The 27,984-nt window shown below is 42.6% G+C and overlaps 1 protein-coding gene across 1 annotated transcript; it reads left to right on the forward strand.

Annotated features, from left to right (window-relative positions):
* Nucleotides 1-10,534: 10,534 nt before the first annotated feature.
* Nucleotides 10,535-26,408, forward strand: IGFBP3 (insulin like growth factor binding protein 3). Its single transcript, XM_062625336.1, has 4 exons — nucleotides 10,535-11,424; nucleotides 14,893-15,125; nucleotides 17,797-17,916; nucleotides 24,064-26,408. The coding sequence occupies exons 1-4, from the start codon at nucleotides 11,040-11,042 to the stop codon at nucleotides 24,187-24,189; spliced, it is 864 nt and encodes a 287-aa protein (XP_062481320.1). The 5' UTR covers nucleotides 10,535-11,039; the 3' UTR covers nucleotides 24,190-26,408.
* Nucleotides 26,409-27,984: the final 1,576 nt, after the last annotated feature.

A 27,984-nucleotide genomic window follows, 5' to 3' on the forward strand; every position in this document is an offset into this window, starting at 1 on the left:
TTCCAACCCCCTGCCATGGGCAGGGATGCCTCACACTAGACCATGTCACCCAAAGCTCTGTCCAGCCTGGCCTTGAACACTGCCAGGGATGGGGCAGCCACAGCTTCTTGGGCAACCCATTCCTTTGCAAGCTCAAGGTGAACGTTCTTTACGTAAGTTAGCCATAAAATTGACCGGTCACCTCAATTTATGACAATCTTCTACCAGTACCTAGCCTAAAACCACTAACTTGCATGAATTTTGGAGATGTATAGATTGGACCTGAAATAATTTCTAAATATCATTCTGTATTTGGAAACCTTGATGTGCAGCCATGGACTCAAAATTACCCACTTGGATTGGATGAGTACAAAAGGGAAAGGCACAGTACCTAGCCAAGTCTGATCCCCATAAAATAAATGTTTAAGCACTGATGCCCTGTGGGGGATGTTTTGATAAATGTTTAACAAAAGATTAATGGATAAACTGTCAAAATTTATAAATAGTTGTAAGTAACTGAGAAAAGGCAGCTGAACTCCTGTGGAGAGCCCTTAAAAATGCCCTGAGTCTAGAAAAAGAAAGCTTGCTGTCCTTAAGGCACGAAAATCAGTCATTCCTGAGGAGCTGATTATTTGGTAGAGGCCCGGCTAGATTTGTGTGTGGATTAGGGGTTTTGGGCTGGCTGACAACCCTTAGTTCCAAGGCCTATGGGACTACTTCCTTTGCTATTTGGGATTTTTATTTTCACTCCTTAAAAGAAGTAGAAAAGCCAATTTTGAATGTCTGTCATTCCATTGACTTCAGTTGCCTTTATTTGCTCTACCTAAAGCTGTTTCTGGTGTGCTTCGCTGCCGTTTCTGTAGCGTTAGGGCTGCTTGTTTCTCTTCTGACCCTACTCCAGCAATGCCCAACCCCTGTGTTTGTGTTCAGCTCCCAGAGAAATCCCTCCACCCACACAGGGAAGCATCTGACCAGCCATGCATGTGGCTTGTGTTTTGGGCGGTGGCTCCCTATTGCTTCAACAGTTTCCTTGAATAAGGAAATTTAACTACTCCTAATGTGTACCCCAGCGGAGGGTAACTGCTGCACTCAGCAGCTTCAGCCACATTTCAGTCAGTGCTAACAGTATTTTCCATTGCACATAGTGCAAGGATTATTTGTTTTCTTATGCTCCAAATTGTTGGTGGTGTTTTATAACAATGGGATTAAATGATAGGCTCCCATTTGCTTGGGATACTGTAAGCCTCTCTCTATCCTACACTGAACTATGGCAGTGTATGAGCAGTATTTGTGGGTTCCGATCTTTGCCATTTAAAGATGTGATTTAGATGCCTGTAATACAATAAAGTAGGCACAGTCACCATAGCAATCAGGATTACAGCGTATCACAATAGCGTGAAAGGTATTGCACCATATGGAAATAATAATGGCTCCAGAAGACATAAAATATTGCCTTCATCTTACTACTACTAGCATATTTTCAATGCACGGTTGAAAATCGTGATGCTGTTGCTTTTGAAAGTGCAAAATTCACAGTTTAACAAATTAATTCCAAATGTAGATTTCTTCTAAGAACTTTGTGTTTTTATATTGTCTGTTATTGCCACATCTTGCAGATCCCACAACATAGGACAGCAGATGACTTAGTTCAAATGATTCTCCATTGTTTTTAATATTTTTAACATCCCAAAGGGGGGGTGGGGGGGGGTGGTGTGATATTTATATGTTTAATAATTTCCAGATTTTGGAGCTGTTCAGTTGTCTGGAAAAAAAAAAAAATCTGATGGCTATTATTCATCTTTTTCAGTCAAAATGGTTTTGGACCTCTGGTTGGATTATTAAGGCAAAACTGCTCAGCTTCGTCTAGGCATATTTTCACTTTTTGTTTATATCTAATTGAGAATAATGAAGAAAAAAAAAGGATAGCTTTTAAAAGCATTCCATTGAGTTCCTTCTTTTGGTCGCACAAACGGATGTGGGAATGACTGTATGACCCACATTTTCTGATGGCAAGTTCAATATAGTTACATGTGTCTGTATCTGTATATATTTATCACCCGGCTATTTTTATTATAGATAATTATTATATATAATAATATGCTATCCCTATAATAATAAATATTCAGAGGGTCAGGTCCTTAGATTAATATCAAGGTTGCCTAGCTTAGAAAAATATGACCTAGTCTCTCTCTAAAGTGGTTTTAAATTAATCTGGTCTCATCTGAGCAGATTCTCAGTTTAGACTGATATAAGGCAATTCAGTCCATAAGTGGATTTAACTTAAAATACTAAATAACAAAAAATTCAATATTAAAGAAGAGACCTATTTTAAAGACAGGTACCACATTCAGATAAGATGATTTTTTTACAGTGCTCAGAACAGGAGAGAATGAAACTGGCATTATTAGTGACCATCCTGGTATACTGGCATCTGTTATCAACAGCAAAGCTGCAATAGGCTTTTTCTTGAACTTAGTGTTCTCCTAATTTGGAGTTGGAGAAGTTCTGATGCAGCCTCATCTGTCAGTAGGCCAGTTATCATTTGTATTAATTATAAAATGCTGCTATGACTTATTCCTTTCAAAATCACATTGGGCATCCATGTTTAATTCAAAGGAATAGGAATAAAATATGTGGTTGCATACGTAGTCCATGGAAAAAAGTGACTATAATTGTTATTCTGGTGTTTTCCTTAGAGAGGCATTTATGAACTAGAAGCTGTTTAAGCCAGTTAATTAGGTTGGTTAAAATGAAGAATAGACTTTTTAATGAAAAGAGAAAGCCCTTATCTTTGGCTCCTGTCTGGTGAAATAAAACCTCTTGTTAAGAAGTTTGGTTGTGGATGAGCCCAGAAAGCTCAGAAAGCATCTGCTTGAAATCACTTTTCTAGTAGACTGAAACAGTTGTATGTCGTATAAAATGCACATAGGAGGGACACAGCTGCAGAAATAGGACTATTATCTTTGTAAGTACAACCTTTTTCATACCCTCCTGTGATAATAACTCTATATGTGAGTATTCAAAACTATATCTATTTCAGTAAAAATTGCTATCATCATACTTCTGACCACTCTGGCTGAACTCAACAAAGGTTTTAGTGCAGAAACTGTATAAAGAAGAGACTAAGATAAAGAAGCCAATAAGGAGAGGGATAAACTGATCTGTTGTAGCTCCATTAATTTCAGAAGAGTTGTTCTTCATTCTTAGAGTTGTTAGGAAAGGACAGTTGAACCAGTGAAATGAATTCCACAAACAATGTGACTGCCATAGTGCGCCTTCCTAAAACTATAAACTAAGATCCCCGTGAGAGATCATTTTGTTTAACAGACAGCTAGTAGTGTTTCATTTGTGAAGACGTGGTCCACAACGACTTCTCTTCAGAGATGATAGAATCATCGAATCATTGAGGTTGGTAAAGTCTTCTGAGTTCGTTGAATCTAACCATAAGCCTAACACTGCCAAGTCCACCAGTAAACCATGTCCCTAAGCACCCAGGGATGGTGACTCAAACTCTTCCCTGGCCAGCCTGTTCCAATGCCTGATCACCCTTTCGGTGAAGAAATATTTTCTAATACCCAGTCTGAACCTCCCCTGGCACAACCTGAGGCAATTTCCTCTCATCCTAAATGTCAGCAGGTGAGCCTAAAGTGCCCATATTTTCAAGTTATTTTAAATATAGTGTTCACTAATGAGACCACAGTCCTGTTCCTCTAATGAACAACAGAAAATGCCCAAGGGATTGTGCTGTAACTTCAGTTCCCTATTAAAATCTACGTGAACAAGCAGCTTGTTGCAGTGCTATCAGATCAGTAAGTTAAAGTACTGAGTACAGAAGCTCCTGTTCTGCACTGAGTGCACTGCAAGGCTGTATTTTGGACTGGTCTGTTAGACCTATCTAGACCTAATGTCTCTTTATGCGCATGGATTGAAGGGCCATCAGTAGTTCAGACGCAAATGCCCCCAGGTCATCAGGAATATTGCCAATGACTTAAGCAGCAGGAAAAGGATTTGATTTAACACCCTTGTTTTGTGGTCACACCCCCATCTGTAACAAAAAGATGTACCTATCTTTCCAGCACTGTTTGTGACATCCTTCTGAGAAACTACTGTACACAAAAGAAGCAGAATGTTTGTTTGTATGCTGCAATTTGGCTTTCCAGATTCGCCCTAAAACGGACAGAGTTTGTGGCTCAGAGCCAAAACTGAGACATACAACACTCTTGTGGATTGCAGAGATAGGCTTTGTGCAAGGGTAGCTAGGCTGAAATTTGGAACCAGCCTATTTACGATCCTGTTCAAGAAAAATCACAATAATTTTCTGACTAATCCTCAGGGAAATAGACTTTTGAAAAACAGAACAACAACAAGAAGCATCAGACAGCATGGGATACTAAGCATGCGTCATCAAATATGTCATATGTATTTCTGTTATCTTTCTAGGTAGGGCTTCCCAGACTTGAGAATGTGACTATATTAAAAATAATAATAATAAAACCCCAGTGGTTTTCTGTTGTGTTCCTGGGAATTTTTTCCTTTCAGTCAATAGCAGATCTGAGGATGGATCCCTTTGTGCAGTTCCCACATCCAGTGGCCAGATTCTTGTGAGAAGCTATACTCCAGCTGAAGACCCTAACTAATGGCTCCTAAAAGGACAGAGGTTCCTATTATATTTGATGGATTTAGGATCATATCGTTCATAGTGATTCTACTCCACTGTGCCAGTGTCCTGTCATCAAGAGATACATCACTGTTGTGGAGCCATTCAAATATTCCAGCAAGTATTAGAACTCAGCCATGGTTTGATTTTGTTATTCCTGTTCTGTTTTGGGAAAAGGCTGAAATGTCCACTGATGACATATTTACAAAGCATCTATCAAACAAAACTTGCTTGTGAAACAAGAAACAAACACCTCTTATCCATGAGACTTTCTCTTATATTTTAAAATGCCTACACTAATCCTAGTAAGTGTAGCAAACTTATTTTTCCTACAGGAAAGTACAATTTTTGTGCCCTGGTTTTGCTCCTTTACAATTCTGTGCATGCCATTGTAAATCAGGTTTCAGACTGAAAACTTAACAGGCCTGTTAAGCATATATTGCGCAATAAATACTATGAAGGTGCTTAGAGCTTCAGAATCTACTAATTGGTATCTTTTATCAAAAGTATGCTCTGCATGTCAAAGAGAACAATATTCTTTCTGAAGTCTTGCAAAAATACAGACCTACATTTTAAAAAAGGCCACTGATTTGGAATTTGAGACATTTTTAAAGGGGTCTGCTGATCAGAAATGACTTACTTCTTGGTCTCTGTGGTGGACATCAAAATTCTTTAACTGATCAGCAGAAGTACTCAAAATGATGAGTTGCTTATAGAATGGCAAGTATGAATACTGCTGTCTTTCAAGAGATCAAAATCCTAGTCAAAGAAACGGAATAGGAGAGTAAACTGAGTGTGAATTGATGGTAATCACTATGAGTGTTTTTCCTGGTATTATTTACGTAACTGAGTTACTGGTTAAAAAACGTGTATACGAATTGATTGTTTTAAGATCATAGCCTATCACTTCCATAGGCATTAGCACCCAGAAGGTTGATATCAGTGGACATTCATATGGACCTCAGACCTGGCCAGTGTGATCAAAAGAAGAAAGGACCTTAACTCCTGTGAGGCCAAAGAGGCTTTTGGTATCATGCTGCCCAGCGCTGGACTAAGATGCACTAAGTCTGATATCCAAGCTAAAGAAAAAAGAAACAATAGAGTTGCAAAGAGAGAAGGTATAACAAATAATGGCAATTTACAATCAATAGTTCGATGTCTAGGGCAATATATAGGATGTTATAAATGCCATTCTCGGTTGGAAATGGTTGAGACTTGTGCGATGTTAACATGAGTAGTTCAAGCAATGACTCACTGTGATTTTAATGTAGGATATGACTTTTTTATTATAGTCTGGTTGTTGATTTTTTACTCACAGGCAGAAGGTCAGGTGTGTCAGTATACCTAGCTCCAGCAGACTGTACACTTTTGAAGCAGCAGCATTTCTCCTTTTACCTCTTATGACACCTGCATTTCGGATCTTGCACAATAACCAGATTGCTGGCTGCAGTGTGGGTGTGGGGAACATTTGGCCCAGCAGCAATTTCTTGCGAAGAAGTCCTCAGAGCTAGATTTTTTTCCTTTCTTTCTTCCTTGGTCTAATTCCCCTCTTCCCTTTAAATTGCAGGAGATTTATATTGCCATGACACTATATAATGTCTAAATAGTACATAAAAGAGACAAACACCTCTCTGGATAAGAGCTTTGCAATAGGAAACCTATCAGCTATCTTCCCTTCTATTGTGGTTAACAAGATGCCTCAATTAGTAAAGGCAAATGTTTGGTAACTGTTTTTGTAAGCAAAGAAAGGAACAAATCCTGATGAGTCTTTGCTAATGTGTAACCTATGTTCAGTTCCCTTGACTTCCTACCAAAGTATTTGTTACATTTCTTTCAAGTTCTTAATTTATCTGCTTCCAAATTCAGTTCTTGTTTGTTGTGTCACACTGAATTCAGATTGCCATCTTCAGACAAGTGGCATAGGGTGGCATCTGTGAGGAATCCATGCAGTCTTACACTTCGTAAGCCTGCATGCTTGGCTTCAGAGGGCAACTGGAAAATGCGTGAGATGTTCATATCTTGCCCCAAACTAGGAGCAGGTCTGCAGGAAATTTTCAGTAAAGTGTATTTTTGCAGACAGGTGAGAAATAGCTGAGATCTCAATCACTGCCATTGTGAAAATAGTGATCTTGAAAGTACCATTTAAATTGAGTTTAAAGTACGGATTTTATCAACTGACTTCATTGTAAATCTGAGCAGTCTGCCTCTGAACAACAAGAACACATTGAGGAAATCCTACTTTCTGCTGACTTCAGAAGTTTATTGTACATAAACTCCAAGGTCTGCAAAAATAAGAGCAGAGAGACCCAAATTAAAGAACGCTTTGCAAAGGTGGATTTAGCCCTCAACCCAAGATGAGCTGTGTATCTCTAGAGTTCAGCGAAGGGGGATTTATTTTTCGTCTGAAATAGGAAAAGAGTTTTTTTTAATGCCATTTTATAAAATGGCATTATACAGGGAAGCTCACATTCTTGACAGTTAAATGTTGGGTAATGTAACCATATGCAGTACAACAGGACTATGCTAAAATGTCTGTATTGCTCCAAAATGCAGCAGAAAGTAGTGCTACTTCAACCACAAATCTAGTCATCACGTCTTGCCCCTGTAGCAAACACAGCCCCCAGTAAACAAGTACACAAAAGGTATGAGTTCAGCTAATGCACCGAAGAGAGAACTGAATATGAAGGAGGCAGGAGGATAAAGCAAAAGGGGAAGTAAAGTCCATCCTTTTTGTGGTTCCATATATTACACTCTCACTCTCTAGGGCACTGGGAGGAGATTCTCTGAAGCAATGTGCCTTTCAGTTAGTTGTTCCTCTTTTGCTATCCATCATCTAGAACTGACTGCAGAGGTTTGGTATAACCTGACGTGACTTTTGTCTCTCCCTCTTCTCCCAGTAAAATTGAATAAACAGGAATAAATTTGCAAAGCCTCTAGAATAAACAGTAAATTTAGATGTGGACATTCAGATTTGGTACAGTTTTATAAACATTTCTGCTTAGCATATTTACCCCTTGGCCTTGTCCATAGAAGAATTCCATCAATATTACTAAGGTTTGATCTGTAAGAGTAATTCAGCTGCTATAGGTGTGCTTTGGGATTTTTAATGGGTTTCTTTCTCAATCAGTGTCTTATCTGGCTTTCTACATACATCGTTATCCTTCTGTTTGCAAAATGAGGTTTTGAACCAAATTCTCTCAATCTTATAAATGCATTGTAGTGCAGCGCCCATTGGTTTAAAACACTGCAACAGCCAGGTGTTTAGAAAAAGCTGTTGGGCCAGTCTGATCTTTGACACATCACTGGCTTTCTACTCACTGACTGCAAAGCCCCATCTTTGAGTGTTAGCTTTCCATTTGGAATGCTTTTTGTTCAAAGCACCTTGATGTTGCATTAACCTTGGTTTATGCTGTTTAAAAGTATTATGCCAAGTTCACCAATTTTATATTTTTTAAAAAATAGTGGGCCACCTTTATTTTGTGGCATTGCAAATATCTCCTTGTATTATCAGGACTTCAAAATGGTGCATCACAAAGTTTGTGAGAAGTTATAAAAGAAAGAAAAGAAAGGGAAAAGAAAGCAGAAAAAGTCTTTCTGATGGTAGAAATCAAATTTCAGGTGGAAATCAAACTTCAGTTGATAAAAAGATTCAAACATTCACAGTTTGAAATACAAGCTACACTGGTATTAGTGTGTGAGGAAGAGGTGTACAACTGTGGTGAAGAAAAAGGGTTGCTCTCTTTCATTCGTTCTGCCCCCTAATTCCCTTTGTCCTATTTTACTTACCTTCTCTCAGCATTTCCCCTCATTATTGTTTCAGTATTGAAAGCAGCATGATATAAAAGCTTGCCCCAGCTGAAAAGATACCTGTATGTACACAGTGTACAGTGCAAGCCTACTGTGTTACTGCTAGAGCAGAAAGGCAGCCTCCTCTTTCTGCTAGACCTGAGTTCTCCTGATACGCACTGCCAGACAATCCCAAAGATTTTCAGACTTCATCATCTATAAACAGATGTTAAACCAAAGTAAGATAAAAAGGTAACAGCCAGCTCTTCTGCAATAGTCTCAGAAAGCCCCCAACCCTCAAACCAAATATGCTGTGTACTGTGCTTGATCTTGATCAATTCCCTCTTTGTAGATGGGCTTGCACAGATTTACGATGTCTCTAATTCAATCCTGGACAACCTGCGACCTCTTTTGGTCAAGGAACAAAATGAGCAAAAGGACAAAAGAAGGCTGAAAAGCTTTGGTGCAGTCACCCATCAGAGAATTAAGCAAGGCTGATCTCTCTTCCAACACATCCTTCATTTAATTTCCCGAGGTATAGCTTTTATCTACTCTTACACCATATTCTTCACACGTGCAATCAGGTATTTTTCACTCTGCTATGTATGGTGTCCCTTTCGAGATGGTATCCAAAAGGTATCATTACTGCATAAAAGACAGAGAAAAGAAAATTATTCTAATTATCTAAAAAGACCTGTTTTGTAAAAAGTGCAGTTTTCAAGATTTTCAATACCATGGGCACTACCTGGAGCAATAATGTATATACTCCACTCTTCTCCTTGAACGTGAAAACTGATGAATTGCTGGGAGGTGAGTGTCAGTGTTAATGATGAAGGGGTTGAAAACAGAGCAGTCTGGCTCTTATCATTCCCATGGCAGAATACATTTGTATAAGCCAGTATCTGTGAGCATTATTGGTTCATGTTCCTATGGCTGAACCACCATATGTACGTTTACATATACACCTCACCCTTCCCTTCTGCATCAGCTTGCAGGAGAGCTTTAGAAGGGGTGATCACAAACTTTGGCATTTGCCAGTTCAGAATTTCTCTATTTAGGTTAAGCCAATTTTACAGGGGGATTGAAATGACAGAAGGGAGATTTAGGTTAGCTAGAAGGAAGAAGTTGTTCCCTATGAGGGTGCTGAGGCATTGGCACAGGGTGCCCAGAGAAGCTGTGGCTGCCCCATCCCTGGCAGTGTTCAAGGCCAGGCTGGATGGGACTTGGAGCAACCTGCTCTAGTGGAAGGTGCCCCTGCCTGTGGCAGGGGGTTGGACTGGATGAGTTTTAAGGTCCCTTCCAACCCAAACCATTCCATGAAGTAAGCCTAAGCAGAACACAGGTAGAATTTGCAGTGGCTATGAACCGAATCCCAACACATTCACTGTATAAAATCAATGTAGGGTTTCACTGTTGGCTTTTTTTTGTGGGGTGGGTTGGTTTTTCTTCTAGATTTAAGAGGCTGTTGGCACTGGAAACTTACGGATGGAGGGAAAAGTTTTAAGAGTTCAGAAAGCACTTGAAAAAAGATAGGGGAACACATCCATGATGCTGGGGCACAACACTGGCTGAGCCCTGTGCCAGAGAGCAACATCTGTGCAGATGTGCATGTGTGCATATACATTCCTCCCCATCTTCCTTGGGGGGCTGGAACTGGGTGATCTTAAGATCCTTTCCAACCCAAACCATTCTATGATTCTACGATGATTCCTAGGAAACGCAGCTGTTACGGGAGCTGTGAGCCGGTCCCGAGGGATGCCCTGAACCTGAGTGCGTGTGTACACGCGTGTGTAAGCAAAAGCCGAAAAAAGGGCACTGTCCGCGAGCGTTGCTGTGCCTCCGGTGCCACGGGAACACGGACGCGCACACACGGAGCACTTCATGTGGGAACAAAAGGCACACGCCGTGCCCCCCTCCGCAGCCGTGCCCCTCTTACAGCTGACTTCTAAAGTGCCCATAACCCCCGGCACCGCCGCGCCCACGGCCCGCACCGCCCTCCCGCGACCGAAACCTGGATTCGCCGTGCCCCGCCGCTCCCCGCCGCGCCGCGCCGCTCCTTATCCATGGCGCGGGGCGGGCCGGCGGCCGCGGCGCTATATAGGGCGGGCCGGGCGGGAGCGGCGGGGCACGGCGGGCGGGAAGAGAATAAACGGACGGGGACCGCGCTCTCCTCACTCATTTTTTCCCTCCCCTCTCTGTTTTTCATCCCCTTTTTCTCCCTTCTTCTCTGAAGCGGTTTTTTTTTTGGACCAAGTTTTCTTCAGACCGTCTGGTTTTGTTTTGGCTTTTTTTGTACTTTTGATTTTTGTGTGGAAAACCAATAATTTAGTGCCGGTGACTGAGGCGCTCTGCACGGAGGAGGAGGGGGGGAAGAAAGGGAAAGTTGCCTTTGTTGCCAGCGGGCTCTGACTACCTCTATGTGACTAAGGGCAGGCGGCTGAAGAGAGAGGGGCCGGCAGCGCAGGGTGTGTGCGAGCGGCCCCCGTGCCCGCAGCCCCGTCGGTGCGCGCTGCTCCGCAGCCGGCCGCGCCCCGGCTCTGCCCGTCCCGCTCCCGGCCCGGGGGTGCGCGCCTCCCGGCGGGCCGCCCCCCTTCCTCCTCCTCCTCCGCCGGTTGCCATGGTGCCGCGGCCCGGCGTGCTGTGGGCAGTGGCGGCGGCGGCGCTGGCGCTGCTGGTCCGGCGGGCGGCGGCGGCGCTGGCGGGGCCGGTGGTGCGCTGCGAGCCCTGCGACGCGCGGGCGCTGCAGCAGTGCAAGCCCCTGCAGCCCGACTGCGCCGAGCGGGTGCGGGAGCCCGGCTGCGGCTGCTGCCTCACCTGCGCTCTGCGCATCGGGCAGTCCTGCGGCATCTACACCGAGCGCTGCGGCGCCGGACTCAGCTGCCAGCCGCGCCGGGACGAGGCGCGGCCGCTGCAGGCGCTGCTGGAGGGACGCGGGCTCTGCACCAACGCCACGGCGGGCGGCAAGCTGCGAGCCTTCCTCCTGCCGGGGCCGCATGCTGCAGGTAAGGGGGCCGCGGAGAGGCGAAGAGACCGCGAGCGTGCGCGACTCTGCGCGCGTTCCCGCGTCCTTGCGCTCTTCTTACCTATTTATTTTCCCTAAGTAAGTTGCACGCAGCGGTGGGGGAGGCGCAGGCGCTGCAGGGCTGCTTGTCCCTTTACAGCTCTGCCTTTCCTCCCTTTACATCTTGCCAGGGGCTCCTCGGGCAACCGCGTAGCCGAGGCTGGGATCGTTTAGGAGGAGGGCTGCTTTTGCAGAAGGAAAGGGAAGATTTCCTTCTGATACCTTAGTTCTGTGTGTATCGGTTTTCTTCAACACTGATGCGCCTAGCAAAAGAGGCAGTGTTGCTCTTTCATTAAATAACCCCGGGGTGTGTGTGTGTGTGTGTAGGGATGGCTCTTGCGGGTGCGTGGGGCTGCCGGGATGAAGAAGGGGTGAAATCTTTGCGGTTTGGCCCCAGTGTTCCTGGAAAGAAGGTGCGAGAAAGCTGGATAGAGTAGGCTAAATCTGCGCTGCAGCGGGGCTAGGTCAGGGGAATGTTAAGCACAGGGAGAAAAAGGGGGGGTAGGGTGTTAAATACTCCCCTGTCCCGGAAAGGTGGTTATTCAGAACAAAGCATTTGCACAGCAGTGTTTAAGAGGACGTTGGGGTTTTTTTGCCTGCACTGCAAATAAATCTTTGGTCAGATGAAGCTTTCCTGTAGCTCTTACATGTCTTGTAAACGAGACGTTCACAGAGCAGGTTTGTATTTGTTTGAAGAGCAAGGAACGGCTGGAAAAAGTTCTGTTAGCGTGCACATTTGGAAACTTAAGACGGGGAAACTTGGGATTGGGATCAAGCAAGCCCAGACTCTCTGCGCAAACATTTCATTAAACTGTTTGCTAACCAACAGCAAGTATGTTAACATTTGTTTAATAGAAAAGTGTGTCAAAAGGCTTTCCACTGTTTGCATTTTTAAAAAGCCAGGAGTTGCTCTGCTACGTTGCAGAGACTCTTTGGCTGGCCTCTCCATAGCTGAGGAAGTGGCACCAGTGCTCCAGTTAACTGGCTGCTATGAAAGCAGGAGGTGCCTTATTATAATTATTTATGTGCTGCTCCCAAGCTGTGACAATTTGAATGAGAGTTCAGAGGTACTCACTGAATTTTTAAACCTCATTGGAACATGGAGCAGCCTCCTTCATCGCATGAACTTGGCTCCGCATAGTCAGCCTTCACGTGGATTGGGAAGGAGGGGAGTCCCCTCCATACTTGAGAGCTGGTGCTGTCTAATGGAGGGGCAGTGCTTTTAACAGTGACTGTTAAGGAAGGGGAGGACAGAGTTGCACTTTGATGAAAACCTGTCTATTTTCAGCCTCAACAGTCCAAATGCCGAGTTCCTGTTTCTGCATTCTTGGCTAGAGGGAGAACTCTGATTTTGAAATCAATAAGAGCTTTGATTCCTTAAAAAGTGCCAAGGAGGACCTTTAGAGTTCGCATTCAAGGAGTGAAGGTGGCAAACCTGGGGTGCGTGAAGGAAGAAGTTAGCTGAACCTGTGTTACCCATAGTGCCCTCCTCCACATGGGGTCTGTTCCACTCTTAGCTCTAAATCAAACACTCCCTGGTAGCACCCTCCCAGAGCAGGATCACATCCGTAGCAGTGTTTAAGGCCAAGTTGGACAGGGATTGGAGAAACCTGGTCTGGTGGAAGATATCCCTGCCAATGGCAGGGGGCTGGAACTGGATGAGCTTTAAGGTCCTTTCCAACCCGAATCTTCCCATGATCTCCCTTACAAACAGCTAGGTCCTGCATCCCAAGCTACCTAGTTTATAGAAATGGCCACAAACCAGTGCAGGGTGGTATGTGTTACAATACCTTCTTCACAGCAACTGTAGCAGGCCGCTGACTTGCTTTCCAGTTCATTTTTCTGGGGGCATGAAAGTGTTAAGTACCAGTGTGTATGTACAACTCTTCTGATCTGCTCTTTAAAAAGAGAGCAAGTAAGTCTCATAGCAGTTGTGTTTCTGTTATGAGGCTGCAAAGCTAACACAACACCAGGTCTTGTGAAACTAAGTTAATATTCTTTGCAGTTTAAAATGTGGCATTACAACTGTTGAAAGTTGAAGTGTAAGAAGTGCTGATGAAATGTGATGGCCTATCTAAACTGAAATGACCAGCCTGGTAATTATTTAGTGCACACTAAGAATATTTTGTACTTATTTTTGGGAGAGGAGGCAAACTATTGAACTGGACTAATAGCAGAAAACCTAGTAGTCATTTATATTTAGGAGATTCAGGTTTATAACATTTTATTGTGTCGTTTCTTGCAGAATTCATTGAGTATGGGAGGGAAAAAAATACCACTGTTTAAAAACAGGACATTAAACCACCAAAAATATGTTCAAATACCGCTGAGAGTCTGAGTTAAACCCACAAAAGCCAGGAAATTTAGACTTAAGACTTAAACTTCCTTAATCCATTTGCAGTGGGAGTTGGATTTTCCTGGTCAATTATGTCCATTGCCAGCAGTGGCTACACTAAAACCACCAGCACCAAGATGTTAACTCATATCCCTTCTCCTCCTCATGTTCCTCTCCTGTTCCTATGTGTTGGCACTGCCACTGTACTGCCTGTGTTGAAATATTTAGAGTCAATGGGCTGTGTGAACATGGGCTTTCAGGTTTAGTGCTGAATTTCTCGGCTTCTGTGGTTTTTCAGTGAGCCATCAAGTCTAATTTTAAGGAACATCCAGATTTCCAGGATGTTCCTTGCGCATCAATCATCGTTGTGCATTCCCAATATTATTTCTTTAATGAAGGAAAAAAAAAAGTGGCTGTCAGCCAAAGCAGCAACTACTGGGACTTAGCTACTTAGCTGATAGGAATATCCAAACTTGGAAAAACTCCCAGCCAGTTACAGTTACACTGCAGGAGTCTCCTATGAGGGAGGAATGCAGTGTAGACAAATACCTCAGAAGGTACAGAACACTGGGCTTATGCAGTATTGGGGGGGGGGGGGGGGGGGAATTTGCTTTTCCTGTATTTCTGTGGATGGTAGTTTAAAGAGAAAATATTTTTGAAGCTCATGATGAAAGGAGATGCTTGTCCTTTGACGCCATTACAGAATGAATGGCATTTTTTTGCCCATTACCTTTAAAGTGTGTATTGTGCATCTAGATATGTTTCTGATTTTAATAGCAGAAGAATTAAAATGTGTTGGGTTTTTTTTTTCCTTCTCCCCTGTTCTGTAAGTTGAATGAATGTAAGAAAGAAAAAGTGTTCAGGGAACAGGGGGATGCTTCAGTTAGAAAAGCCATTGCTTTGGCAGCAAGGGCGCTGATGCATGCAGAACACCAAACTGGTCATCTTTTTACATATCACTGTTTCCTAAAGGGAAATGAAGCACGTAGACGAATCTAGTGGCTTATTGCCCTTTCAGATGCTACTGGCAGTTGATTAATATTTTTTTCTTCACTGCATTTGTTCTCCTCAAAGGAAATTCCAGTGATTCAGAGGAAGACGAAGACCGGAGTACCAGCAGCATAGAAAATCAGGCCATCCCAAACACTCACAGGGTGCCAGATTCCAAATCGCATCCACCACACATCAAAATAGATATCATCAGGAAAGTGCAAGCCAAAAACACACAGCGCTATAAAGTGGAATATGATTCACAGAGTACAGACACGCTGAATTTCTCTTCTGAATCCAAACAAGAGACTGAATACGTAAGTACATCTTGTAAATGGAAAGGCTTTTTGCAGAATGTGAGTGTGTGCAAGCAAGTATATGCATGTTCTGCACATGACAAGATAGGTAAATAAACTAAATAACTAAATGGTGGCAATTGTAGTAGCCATTTAGGGCACTCTGGCTTCTTAACTGGTAAAACTGTCAGATTGACAAATGCAGGCAGTCAGCAGAGCAAGCAGATCGCATTCAGAAAGGAGGCCTAATGCAGTGGTACTTATGTTGATAGAAGTCTGGCTTTTACTAAGTCATTTCTTAAAGTTCTTGTTCTTCCCTGTATTATCACACATTTATGTGAGGGGACTTGGGGCAGGTTTAGTATTATCATCATTGAAATTGGTTGTAAACAGCATTATTGGGTTGCAGTAATGGAAAAAAGATGTTTCATATTCAGTGCAGTGGCACTGTATTCATGCTCCATGGAGCAAATCAAGGGAGATAAACTTGGGCTGGGTTGAGGACTAGATCTTGACTGGTCAGTCATTGTTTGTACATGCTGAACATCACCTTCACTTGCAGTCATTTGGTGCCACTGCCTAAATGCAAAGGCTCACTGGCACATGAGCTGCTATTACTTTCTACTGACTGTGCCCAGTGGATTTGCAGGGCAGCTGGAGTTTGTTGAATCCGAGGGGAGAATAATTCCTCTTCCTGGACATCCTGGCTGATAATCCTGTGGTTATCCTTGTGCCTGTGCCAGATGGCCTAAAAAATGTGTCTGGGAAATACTTTGGTGTTTCATCAAAACAGTTGTGGTTAAACCAGATGTGTATTCCCATCTGCTAAAGAAGGTTTTGAAACCAGTATGAGGTGGAAAGATGTGTCTGAAAAGAGCGTCCTCCAAGCTAACACAGCAAGGGTGGTGAAGCTGCGTGTTCAGTTTGTCACTGTTGTCCAGCTGTCTAGTAAAGACACTTAAGTATCTGCCTTTCAGGGTATCCTCTCCCCCAGGGCATGAAGTAAACTGCCTACAGTAAAAGAATGAACTTTGGTAGCTCTCAGGAAATAGGATCCTGGTGTTAGCTAGGATGAACGTTTCACTTGCGTGGTAGCTGGGCCCCATGAGCAAAGGCGCCCTGGCTTACCCAAGGCTGCTGGTGTCTGTAAGAACCAGAAATAAGTCCATCGAGGACAGGTGCCTTTGTCAGCAAATGCCCTTCTAGCTGTGTCTGCATGTTAGCTTTTGATACTGATCTCTCTGACTTTGGAAGCCTGCTTCAAAATACTAATTAAAAAAGGACTGTTGATCTTTCTGTAGGCCTGACTCGGGACCAAGTCTCTGAACGTCTGTGATTTGCAATCAGTGTGTCTGAGCAGTTCCGGGGGTTTTTGAGGAACTGCCCATAAGAGCAGCATTTTAAAGTGTATGTGTAGAGCTTATGAGATTGATACCGAAAGAAGACATGAAAGCAGCAAGGAAGGTTTTTGTTAATGAAAGAAAATCAATTTTAAACTCCAGTAGAACCGTGGAGTCTCGATGCTTTCAGACACTAAAGGCACTTTATATGAGCAAGCTATTAATATTACCACTTGAAAGTACAAGTGTCATTACTTCACTAATTAAAAATTGCACCAAATGAGTCTCTGTGTCGATACAGCAATTTACATGTTTTAAACCCGTGCAACCATGCAAAGGAGCTTTTTTGGGTCTCTCCTGAAGAAACAAGCTGATGGACCAAGTCAGTAATGTGCCCAGACAGGAGCGTAGCTAAGCACAGAGTTTGCAGGTTGTGTCTCTTGAATCCTCATCCCACTGCTGACACTGACTGCCTCTTGGCCTCTGGCAAAACGTGAACTCCTCTGCTCCTGGTTTTGTGACTGCAGAGTGGGGCCTGTAAGCCTTTACTCCCTACCCTGAAGGGCTGCAGTAAGGAGTAACTAATTGGTGTTTGAGACCTGCTCTTAAAAGTGCTTCTGGAAGTTCTTTTTGGCTCATTGTCCTAGAGCTAATCCTCACTACATTGTTGTCAGCCTTTTGCAGATGGAGAAAGTGAGGCAAAAAGTTATCCATTGACATATCTCTTTAGGTGACTTATCTAACAAGACTTGTGTGCAACCATTCCTTTGCATGGCTGCATCTGTTTGGTCCAGTTGAAATTGGCAGTTGTTCAAAGTTGTAGTATTTATATATATATATATATATATATGTATATGCGCACGCATACACATTATACCAAACTACCTGTTTTCAATTAAATACATTTCATTTAAACTTTCAAATGCAGCAGAATCATGAAAATCAAATGGCTTTAGGGAAAATCTACCAAGTGATGTATTTCAAGTTGCCTACCTACCTTCTTTTCCCACTTGGTGAAAAGGCCAGCTTTTCAAACCTAGGTTGTCTTATATATTACTGACAGAAAGGCTTGACCAGTATCTGTGACTCCAACTGGAAATGCCAGTCTATGGCTCAGCATAGCATAGGGCCTTCAGTGTTTAGAAATCCATTTATCCTAAATAAAGCAGAAAGTCCAAATTTTGTCTGTGAATGAATGGTGTGCCATGTGGCATACCCAGCCATCCCTTTGTTTTAATGGGTTTGTTTGGGTTTGTGCTTCTTGCCCTTTAAAGATTTATTAACTCTTGTGTGAAAGACAACATTTGGGAATGAAGTTTCATCCGTGTTTTTTGAACCATGCTTGTTAACAGGGTCCCTGTCGTAGAGAAATGGAAGACACTTTAAACCACCTAAAGATCCTGAATGTCTTGAGTCCCAGGGGTTTTCATATTCCAAATTGTGACAAGAAGGGGTTCTACAAGAAAAAGCAAGTAAGTACAGAGTCTTGTTCATTTCACTGAATGCACTTCACCTCTTCTGCATCTTTGCTGAAGGATCTTTCCAGCAAGGTGTGTTACGTACCATTTTACAGAGGAACTAGTTCATTTCTACTTTTAGGATATGATCTGATAGTGCTGAACCTTGTCAAGTGGGGACAGTATTTTTATTTTCTGTTGGTCATGACAGCAGGTTTGTTTGGGAAACTTCATACCTGATCACACATGGGTTGTCTGGTGTTCTACATAACTAATGCCCTTTGGTTTAAAAAAGGCAGTGCTTCTGCAATAACCCACAGAGCTAATGTTGCAGTCACCATATGACTGCAATAGATCAATGCTTTGAATTGTAAATAGCTGCCTGCTTGAGAGTTCCTAGAAGAACTGCACTGGGTCATATTACAAAAGGCAACTTGAGAAAGGTATATATATCTGTCCTTTATGTGCTACACGGGTCTCTTCCAAAATCCAAGTCATGTTATCATGAAAGTGATACATCTGGTAGTTACTGTGCAGCAAGGATGGCTTCTCAGCCCTCTTTGGTTCTGGGGTTGTGACCTTTCTTGACAAATGCAGACCTAAGCTGCAGGTATTTATGCTTTAGTTGTGTGGGGTTGAACCATGGCAGCATTCTCCATTTAGTGCTGCTGCCCTTGAAAGCTCATTCAGGAACTTGGGAAGTGCAAGACGTGCCAATTTTTCTGCTTAGTGTGCACATCCCATCTAATTCCAGTGTTTAGTGACCTGCCTCCAAATGTATTATTCCAAACTCTTCTGAAATCAAGTTTGTTTCAGGTTTTCCTCAAGGCAAACCCTCTGTAAGGACAGATGTTGTTTGTGGGCTGTCTTGTCTCTCCTACTTGGGTTTACACGAGTCAGCCTCTCTGTCTGTGGTAACCAAAGGAGTGGTTGACTGTGTTACTAGCTAATGCAGTTGATCAGTTGGAAGTGAGAGCCCGACCTCCAACCAGGCAACCTTATTTTAGGAATGGTATCTCTCCATTTTTTGGCTTCTAGCTTTCTTAGAAACAGGCTTCCCCTTTTGGGTATTCCCTGGAGCAATGCATTAAGCTGGCAGTGTCAGGTGGGGTGTTTGCAATAGGCGTGAGGTTTACAGCCTTCCCTTCTGCCATCAGCCCAGCACCGACTTGGGCTGTTTGACCTTCAGTGCATGCTGCTGAGCTTGTCTGTGCTCCCCAGCTTTTCCCTGAGCAGCTGGTCGACCTGGAGCAGTTTCTTTTGGGAGTTTTGAGAAGCCTGTATCATTCGTCTCCTGCTGCATGTGAACTAGCAGAGCAATGCCCACATCTCAGTCTGTGTTTGTTCAGCAAGTATGTTGGGCCGCTGTGTGGACTGAGGCTAAGACTGTGATTTGTGCCTGTGCCATAGAAGCATTTGCTTAGCTACTTCAGAACAGCACATCATTTAACTGCATTCAAGGCACACAAGCGTACTGTGGCCCTTTTCTTTCTGCAGGTATTACAGAAGACCGCAGATTGGTATTTACTTTGTTCAGTAGATCTTCCTTTCATCTGTTTTCAAACTCTGAGGTTTTTGCTTCATCAGCAAAAAGATGGTGGTTTGCAGGCAGTCTCTGGCATATGTATGCAGTAAATCAGATCCACAGTAAGCACGTATTAAAGTGCCTTACTTTAAAGGGTGACTGTACTTTAAAGTACAGTCATAGTTTTGCCACTAAGGCAGGAAAAATGGAAATAGAAGGGAAAAAATAGGAGAGGCGGATAATACACTTACCTGTCTTTGTTCCTAGAAGCTGATTTATGAGAGTAAGGTGTTGATATGGAGCAAAGACATGCTTCTGCCCTCTGTGTAGTGTCCATGCTGCCTGGAGTCTTCCAGACTGCTTTAGGAGAAGTTCCTGCTCTGTGTGCAACAGCCCATCCGGTCAGCAAACATAGAGGATGAAGGGGCACTTTCATAACCTGGCCAGCCTTGTCAAGCACCGTGCCAATTTACGTAGGTCCAATACTTTCAGTGGTAGTTTGAGACAACTCAGGGTCTTGTAGGAGATGCCCACAAATAGAGCCCATGTGAGTAAATATTTTACATGAATGCAGTTGGAGTGCTTCTCCTGCAAATGAACCTCAATCCACCCTGGGAACAGGCCTTCACAGGCAGGGCTTACACAGGCAGGCTGCTTCTCACCCAGGCAGAATACCAACCAAAAATAATGTATTTGAGTTGCCCTCATAGAATTAAAGTGTATAAAAAATCATCAGTTTTGAGAAGTGAGTGAGTCTCAGTCCTGGCCAGACTGAGTTCACCGTCTGCAAGGCAATGCAGCAGTTGTGTTCGTCTGGTTTTCTTTGTTGGAGCATCAACATGTAGGTCTGATACTTTAGGCACTGTGAGCAGGTGCTTAATCTCATTAACAGAAGGCTAGGGTATTGTATTAATTTCATTGCTATTATTAGCAGCATTCAATCTGCAATTCAATTATATTCTGTTGTGACAACAAAATTCATAATAATAGGTTAGGAAATAGTAAATCTATCAAACAAGTATAAACTAGGTGTTCTTAATTCTGGAAACAGCTGGCAAAATCACTGCCAAGGATTATAATGTAGATAGGTGTGTGATGGTAGGAATCTGATAAATTATGATCAACCTGGGAACAATTAAAACACATTCAGGAGGCACTTCATGTTCATATATTCTGCCTTCCTGGCCACCTACTCTTCCAGTCAAGGTGAAAGCAGTTATTTTTCAAGATGTTTGTGGATATCTAGAAATGGACTTTTCAGGAACAACCATAGGGAGTAATTTGCGTATATGAAACGATTTTAAGAACGTAAATTAATCTGTCAGGGTGTAACATGAGAAGTATTTCACTCCTTGTGTTTATGTATAAACTTCTAAATCAGGCCTTTTAAAATCTAGAATTCTTTGTCTTAATAAATCACGCATGTATGGTCGTACTGTTCAGCTGTGGTGCATAGGTGCATTTATGTGGAATAGGTTGATACAGGCATGTTTCTGCCTCAAGCATGGAAAAAAGGTTTTGATGAAATTAGAATTATTATATGGGGCAATTACTAGAATTGCCCCATATTTGTATACTGGGGCCAGATACTCACCTAAATGTGAGCTGGCATCGTTCCACTAAAAACAGAGCTGGGCTTGGCAGGAGCCAAAACGGCCTGAGGTATATGTCAGTGCTGTCTGCAGTCTGTTCCAGGAGACCACAGTTGTAGCTCCATGGAGACCTCTGGGCTGACCAGGAATTCAATGGGATACCATATGCTTTGCTGTGCCCCACGAATGCCTCTGCGGCACTTCTTTGTGGAAGCGAGAGGGGCAGGTGGCATGGAAGCTGGCAGCTGGTGTTCCTATCAGAAGTAATTACTGACTCCACAGCTTGGGAGGTTTTCCAGCTTTTTGGCCTTCTGAAGTCATACAGAAGAGCTAGGCACAGCCTTGAAATGTATGAGTGCAAAATTCGGAAGAGTGGATTTTTATTATTCCCTATGAACTCTCTGCCACTTATGTAGGGAATGCAGACTAGCTGCTTCAGGATAAAAGCATCACTGAATCAAAAATGCTTTACTGTTGACACCATGGCTGAGCAAGTAGTACAAAATCATAGGTTGGGAAATAAAGAAGACAGTAGTAGTAAGGAAGGTGTTCCTGCAGACTAACTTCACATTGTAGTTAATTCTGAAAATTGATTATGCAACTGTAAAAAGCAATCAAAACCTCCAACAACATGAGATAACTTTTAATTGATCATTTGTTTTGAGAGTGATGCAAGCATATGAATCAGCAAGAGTTGTGTAACATACTTCATATAGTACTTCTAAAAGGGGAGGCTGTGTTACTATTATTAGCAGAAGTGTAATTTCATTGCTGGAGCACCAGGCTGGCAGCCAGAAGCCCTGTGCTCTAGTTCTAACTCCATCTATGCGTGCTCCCTTGGGAAAAACAAAAACTGCTGCCTCAGTTTCCTTTTCTGTAAGATTTAAATGCAGCAGAGACTGGTTATGAATTCCTCACGTTTGAGCGTGAAGAACTGAAGTCCCTAAATGTTAACACCACTGAAGCTAGAGTCCAGTCCACTTGCCACCAAAATTGAAGGCAAATTTCCCATTGACGTCAGTGGACTTTGGGCAGGCATTGACGGAAATCCTGGAGAGTAAGTGCAAGCCCCAGTCAGGCTTTTGAGGCAATAAACATGAGCTGTAAAACAGGTCTAAAGATTTGGTACAGAAAATCAAGCAGATAGGGAACTAGAACTCAAATGCAGCTAACCATGTAGCTTAGCAAATTATTAATGTAGCTGTTCTCTCAGTAGGTTTGAACTTCTTCACCCTCTCCTAAAATGAGCTGATACGTACTTTGAGCTTGGTCTTGTCATCCTGCTGACGGCCCTTTGCATAGGGCTAATACAAAAGGGCTGCAGATTCCCAGAAGGTGGTGGTGTATTATTGCTGCATTGGGCTCGTTACTCAAGATGTATCACAAGGGTAGATTAATTTGTGGTTACAGTGATGAGCATTACTTCATTTACTGTAAAAAGAAATGAGTCGGAGTCTTGTTCAGGAATTTGTGTTGAATGTGCGGTATGTTCCATCTCTCTTTCACAAGTTCCTAGTGAAGACCCTATTCCATGCTGCCACAAATTGGTTGGATCAGGATCAGTGTGTTGGTGCCGGCTATCGTAGAAGTGGCCCATATTCACAGTTCTGTTCAGAATAGCAGCCTGAGCAACCTGAGGCCCTGAACTAGACATCAAAAGGGTCAGGCACTTTTGGCAGCATGTGAAGCTGAACACTTGCTTGTTTCCTTACGTACTTGCACATGGGAAAGACACTTAGCTTTGTAAGTGCCATGATCATGTGGGAGATGGGGACGTGCCTATTAGACTATGGAGAACAAGCAGCTGAGTGATAGTGGCAAAGTTTACCTGATTCCTACCAGCCTGAACCCCTGAAATACTTGAATTGCTGCAAGTGTGATCTTGGAGGCAGCATTTGCTCTGCTTGCATGACAGGGTCATAAGTGGCTTCAGTCTAGCCTATCTTCTTTCATGTTGGCGATGGCAACAGATGAAACCTCAGTCCTCGAAAAGCTAGGTACACTTGTGTCACCGCCTCCTTTGTAAGTCTGTACTGACTAAACAGCCACGTCTTGGCATTTGCAGTGAATCCTGTATCACCAAACGTCAAAACCTGAGCTGACCTGGAAGCTTCGTCTTGTCAATGAAGTTGACCAGGGCAAACCTAGTGAGATAATCTGCGTCCTGGAGATGCATGTCTTTCAAATGGGTGGAAAACCTTGTGGGGTCCTAGAGGTTCACTGTATGTAACTGTGTCCAGGGCTGCATACTGAATGCAGCCTGACGCATGTCATCTCCTTCAGTCTAGTTTTTACCACTATTGGTTCTGTGGGGAGAGCACTGCTTAGTGTGTATTAGATCTTCACTTTTACTGCATTACTATTTCCAAAGAGGTTCAATGTTGTTGCCTGTGATACTTTCAGGTTGGTCAATACTGCTGGCAAATTCACCAGGCAACTTCTAGAACTGACATAGGTTATAGATTAGTTTATATACAACCTTATTTATAGGAGAATAAACATGTAAAGTCTCAGTACACCTAACAGTTGTTGAAGTGATAACTCCATTACAGAAGGATAATGTATCTCTTAATAAATGTCAACTACAGTATTGAAATTCCTCCAGCAAACAGATGCAAGCCAAGGGTGTTTATTGCTGCAGTGGCTGTCTTTGCCAGACCTGTGCTTTAGTGTGGAACAAATCTGTTGACTTTCTTTTCCAAAGATGGGTCCCAGTCATCAGTCCATACTGTTGTAAGTAGTCCTGGTATTCAAAGGGGGCAACTGTGCTGCCTAACATAACAGGGAGTAGTTCATAAGGCTCTTTTTTGGTAGTTCTTAGGGCAGTTTTATTATGGAGTAACTAGACCCAAAGGGGTTGATGGGCAGAGGAGGTAAGCTTTTATTGTAATATTCTGGTAGTGGTAATAAATAATTTGTTGATTCCCCACGATCTCTCCAGGAGATGGAAGTGCAGCCATCTAATGAGCAAGAATCCCTGCTATGTAACAATTCAGAGCAGAGAAAACAGAACTAATGCTAACTGTATCTTCTGTTGTGTTTCAGTGTCGCCCATCCAAAGGCCGAAAGAGAGGTTACTGCTGGTGCGTGGATAAATATGGACAGCCGCTTCCCGGGTATGATGGGAAGGGAAAAGGAGATGTCCACTGTTATAATTTGGAAAGCAAATGAGCGCTGGGTGCCAGCTCTTCTGGCATCTGTGCGTGGCCACTGGACCTCGCAAAGACCTTGGAGGGGCTGGGCAAACACTGTGGACTGCGTTGTGAGTCAAGAGCTCTGCCTCCTGCGGTGGATGGGGAGGCGCAGCCTCTGCGAACACTGCTGCACCCCACCACTAACACGCACCAGGCTTCCTATAGGACATGTAGGGAGCTCTGAATTCCCATGAAAACCTGCACTATTGATACCCAGAGAGAGAGAAAAAAAAAAAAAAAAAGGCACTTCAGAATGGATTCAGGGAGTCTCCACTGACTTTTTAAAGAACGGCCTGTGACCAATCTGATCCCGAAAGATACTGGTTTTTATTGTAAGGAATTTATAGATTGTAAGCTTGTTAAGAGCATTAAAGGGAAAGAAAAACCCTCCTACAAAACAAAAAAACCCACAAGGATTTAAAATTTAAGCTTTTTTTTTACAGGTCTGAAGGGAAACTTTTCTTCACGGGTAAAAAGTTTTATAAAAATCTCAAAGAACTTTTTAAAGAAACCTATTTCTAAAATAAAGACATGGCTATTTTTTCTGTAAAATATATTATGAATATTCTGTTAGGCTGTATTTAATATAATTTTTTTTAATAAACTTTATTTAAATGTAACATGTGAATACCAAATACTACACAATAATTCTAGTGTATACTTCTGTATGCAAAGAGAAAGTAAGGGTATGGAATGATTTACAAATATGTACAGATCCATATGCATACACACTGACCTGACCTATTCTAGATAATAGAAATGAATTTGTGGAGTGAAGGAAGTGTTTCCAGAAGAGAATAAGTTTTGTTATTTGAAGTAATGACAAATACCAAGATTTTTTTTTTAATTATTATTTTATTGCTATTTCTAATGTACCCATCACTGACTTATGCCACTGGAAAGGATAACGGTTGCACTGAAGCTCTCAGTAAAGCATTCTTCTGTCTGTCCTTTGCTTCAGTTTGTGCAACAGGGCTTTCATTTCCTCCATTTCCTGCTCACACTAATATTGAATATTCATGGAAAAAACCATGCCATTACAGTAGCACCCTTTCTATCTGCTTATTTATTTTGAAAAGCTGTGTCTATTCTGTGTTGTCTTGGTACACTCTACCAAAGCACATATTCTGTATGAGGAACTCCTGTTGAAAACGATGCTGATAAGACAGGGGGGATCGTGGACCTGGGCGTTGAGACCCACGCACTTCATTTATGCTACACACAATTGTTGCTTGCTTTGACTTTGGTAGAAATTATTTGCCTGCATCTAAGCATAGAATAAGAACCCTTGGGTTTAAATATTTAAACCAAATGTCTGCCATGATGTTTTATGTCCTTTTAATTGGAAGCAAAGTGATTTGGTTTTGTTCTGGTATGTGACATGAGGAAGATTTGGGCAACATTTGGGTTTTTTTTTTGAGGCTGATTGTTTACCGAACTTCATGACAAATTCTGTATGACGATGAAATCTGGATAACGGAAGGTGGCCTGTGAAATGTAACATCTCTCTGGAAAGTAATGCCATATTTTGTATATGTATTTATTTATATATTTTATATAAATATTTTATATATTTATATAAATATATAATATATTCTTATATGTGTCACTATAAATGTTTGATGTCACTGTAGAAAGAAAAAGAAACCATCAACACTGTAATTTCCTGTTGGTTTGGGAACTCTATGGGGATAGGGCAGTGGGTTTCCAGCTGATGTGCTGGTGAGAGGGAGACCATAGGGGATGAGGAGCTGCTCCTCTCATGCCCCATGAATTACAACTACCCTTGGTTTTGCCCACAGTGGCAAATGTCTGGAAACTCTTGACATGGAAAGGTTTGTCTATGCAGCTTGCCAGGATCGAGACAGCCGATCACCATAAACAGATGTTTAAAGCCTTACCCTGAAATCTGTTAGCTGAGCAACCTTGGGTGTGTTTTGCACATCTCCTTAAGTTCTAGCTAATGAATTGAGGTCACATCATTGTTGAAACTGAAATCTTTCTTTATCCTTGGAATAAGGGGAAAAAAAGTATACGTGAAGGGATGCTTACTCCAGGCTAATACAGATTTCCTGACAGATGGTTACAGAAAGCTTTGTGAGGTGAAGATTTATTGCAATATTTTTACTGCTAATGCAAATGTAACGCCTGCAAAGATCTGTTGGCAAAGGAAATAAATGCTGGGCCTTTTTACAAGAAATTAAGTTGTAAACCAGTTCCTTTGAAATAATACCACAGAGGGAGGAAAGTTGCATATGCCCAGTATTTGGGCATGTAACCATAGATGTGAGAATAAGGGTTCGATTCAGGAAAGGGAATTTTTTAATCACTATCTCATGAGCCTTCTGAAAAGGAAAAGCAGCTTCTTGCCACAAAAGTTGGGTAGGTGTCTTGTATGCCACATTTTGCCGGTTATCCAAGAAATAGAATCATAGAATAGTTAGGGTTGGAAAGGACCTTAAGATCATCGAGTTCCAACCCCCCTGCCATGGGCAGGGACACCTCACATTAAACCATATCACCCAAGGCCTCGTCCAGCCTGGTCTTGAAATGGTGTGTTATCGTTAAAACCAAGTCAGTATAGGTGAAATGGGCAGGTAAAGTTCCTTAAGTGATAAGCAAATAATGTGTGCAGGACACCGACTTTAATAGAATGCTGTATCTTGAGGAACTCAAACTGATTTAAACAAGCAAGCTGTCACGTGGCATTCAGCTCCTTTAGTGGGACTAATGATCTTTGGTATGTAACAGAGAAAACATACAGCTAGGAGGGGAGGGGAGGCCGAAGAATTGCGTGGTTGTGCTAGTCAGCTCAGTTATTTTGCTTCCAACGCACGTCTTTGAAACAGAGACCGTCTAAAAATAGCAAAAAATACAAAATCTCACCTGTAATTTAAAGGGATGGTTTTTTTTCAGAAGTTGCCTTTAAATACTTTTTACGAGCGCAGTTGTTTGCACTAGGCCTGCATGCGCGCAGTTGTCTATCTGATGTTCCTGGCAGCTGGCATTCTTGGTATGAAACGCAAAATAACGTTCGGCCCTCCCCCCCCCCCCCCCCCCCAAAATAATTCACTCTTTAAAATGAAGAGAATCAGTGGTGGCTTTTTTTCACATTCCTGTTCCTCGGAAGACAAGGGTTCAATTCAATGGACAAGTTACTCCTCATTCAGAGATTTTTCTCATGGCTCTGGGAGCCAGGCTGCAACTCAAACAGGAATGTTTGTGGTCTACCTGGAAGCAGCAGAATGTGGGCAGCACGAAGCAAATGTGTGGGTCACTACCAGTAGAAGGGAAGATCACTCTCCGTGCACAGGTTAGAAATGTTACCTGCCAAGAGCTGCAATGAATGCAGGGCTTGTGTGTTTGGTGGCAGGATGGAACCAATGCATTAGAAAAGCACCTCCTCTTTTAGTGCTTTCACTTGCCTTCAGCTCAGATGGTTTGTTTTTAAGTGACCATTTACCAGCTTTTGTCTTACTTCTAACAAACTCAAGAGTCTGGGGTGATCTGGGTGAATACGATGAAGTCTCAGAAAACACCCTTCTAACTGCTGACCTTAGTTACACATCAAGCATTTGCATGGGAAGGCACTAGGAAGGTTTGCTGCGTGCACTGCAAAAGTTGCTCATTTCTTTTTGAGCGTATTTCATCTCTAGATTCTACATGGGTACCATATGGGCCCCCATTGATGTGGTAAGTATTTATTTGAACCAGTGTAATAAATCGTTGCATAAATCCCTATAATTGACCCGGATGCATGTTAAAGCTGCCT

This window comes from Pezoporus occidentalis, unplaced genomic scaffold (assembly GCF_034315485.1).
Source record: "Pezoporus occidentalis ecotype Australia unplaced genomic scaffold, CSIRO_AGI_Poc_V1 ctg28, whole genome shotgun sequence".
Taxonomy (NCBI): Eukaryota; Metazoa; Chordata; class Aves; order Psittaciformes; family Psittacidae; genus Pezoporus; species Pezoporus occidentalis.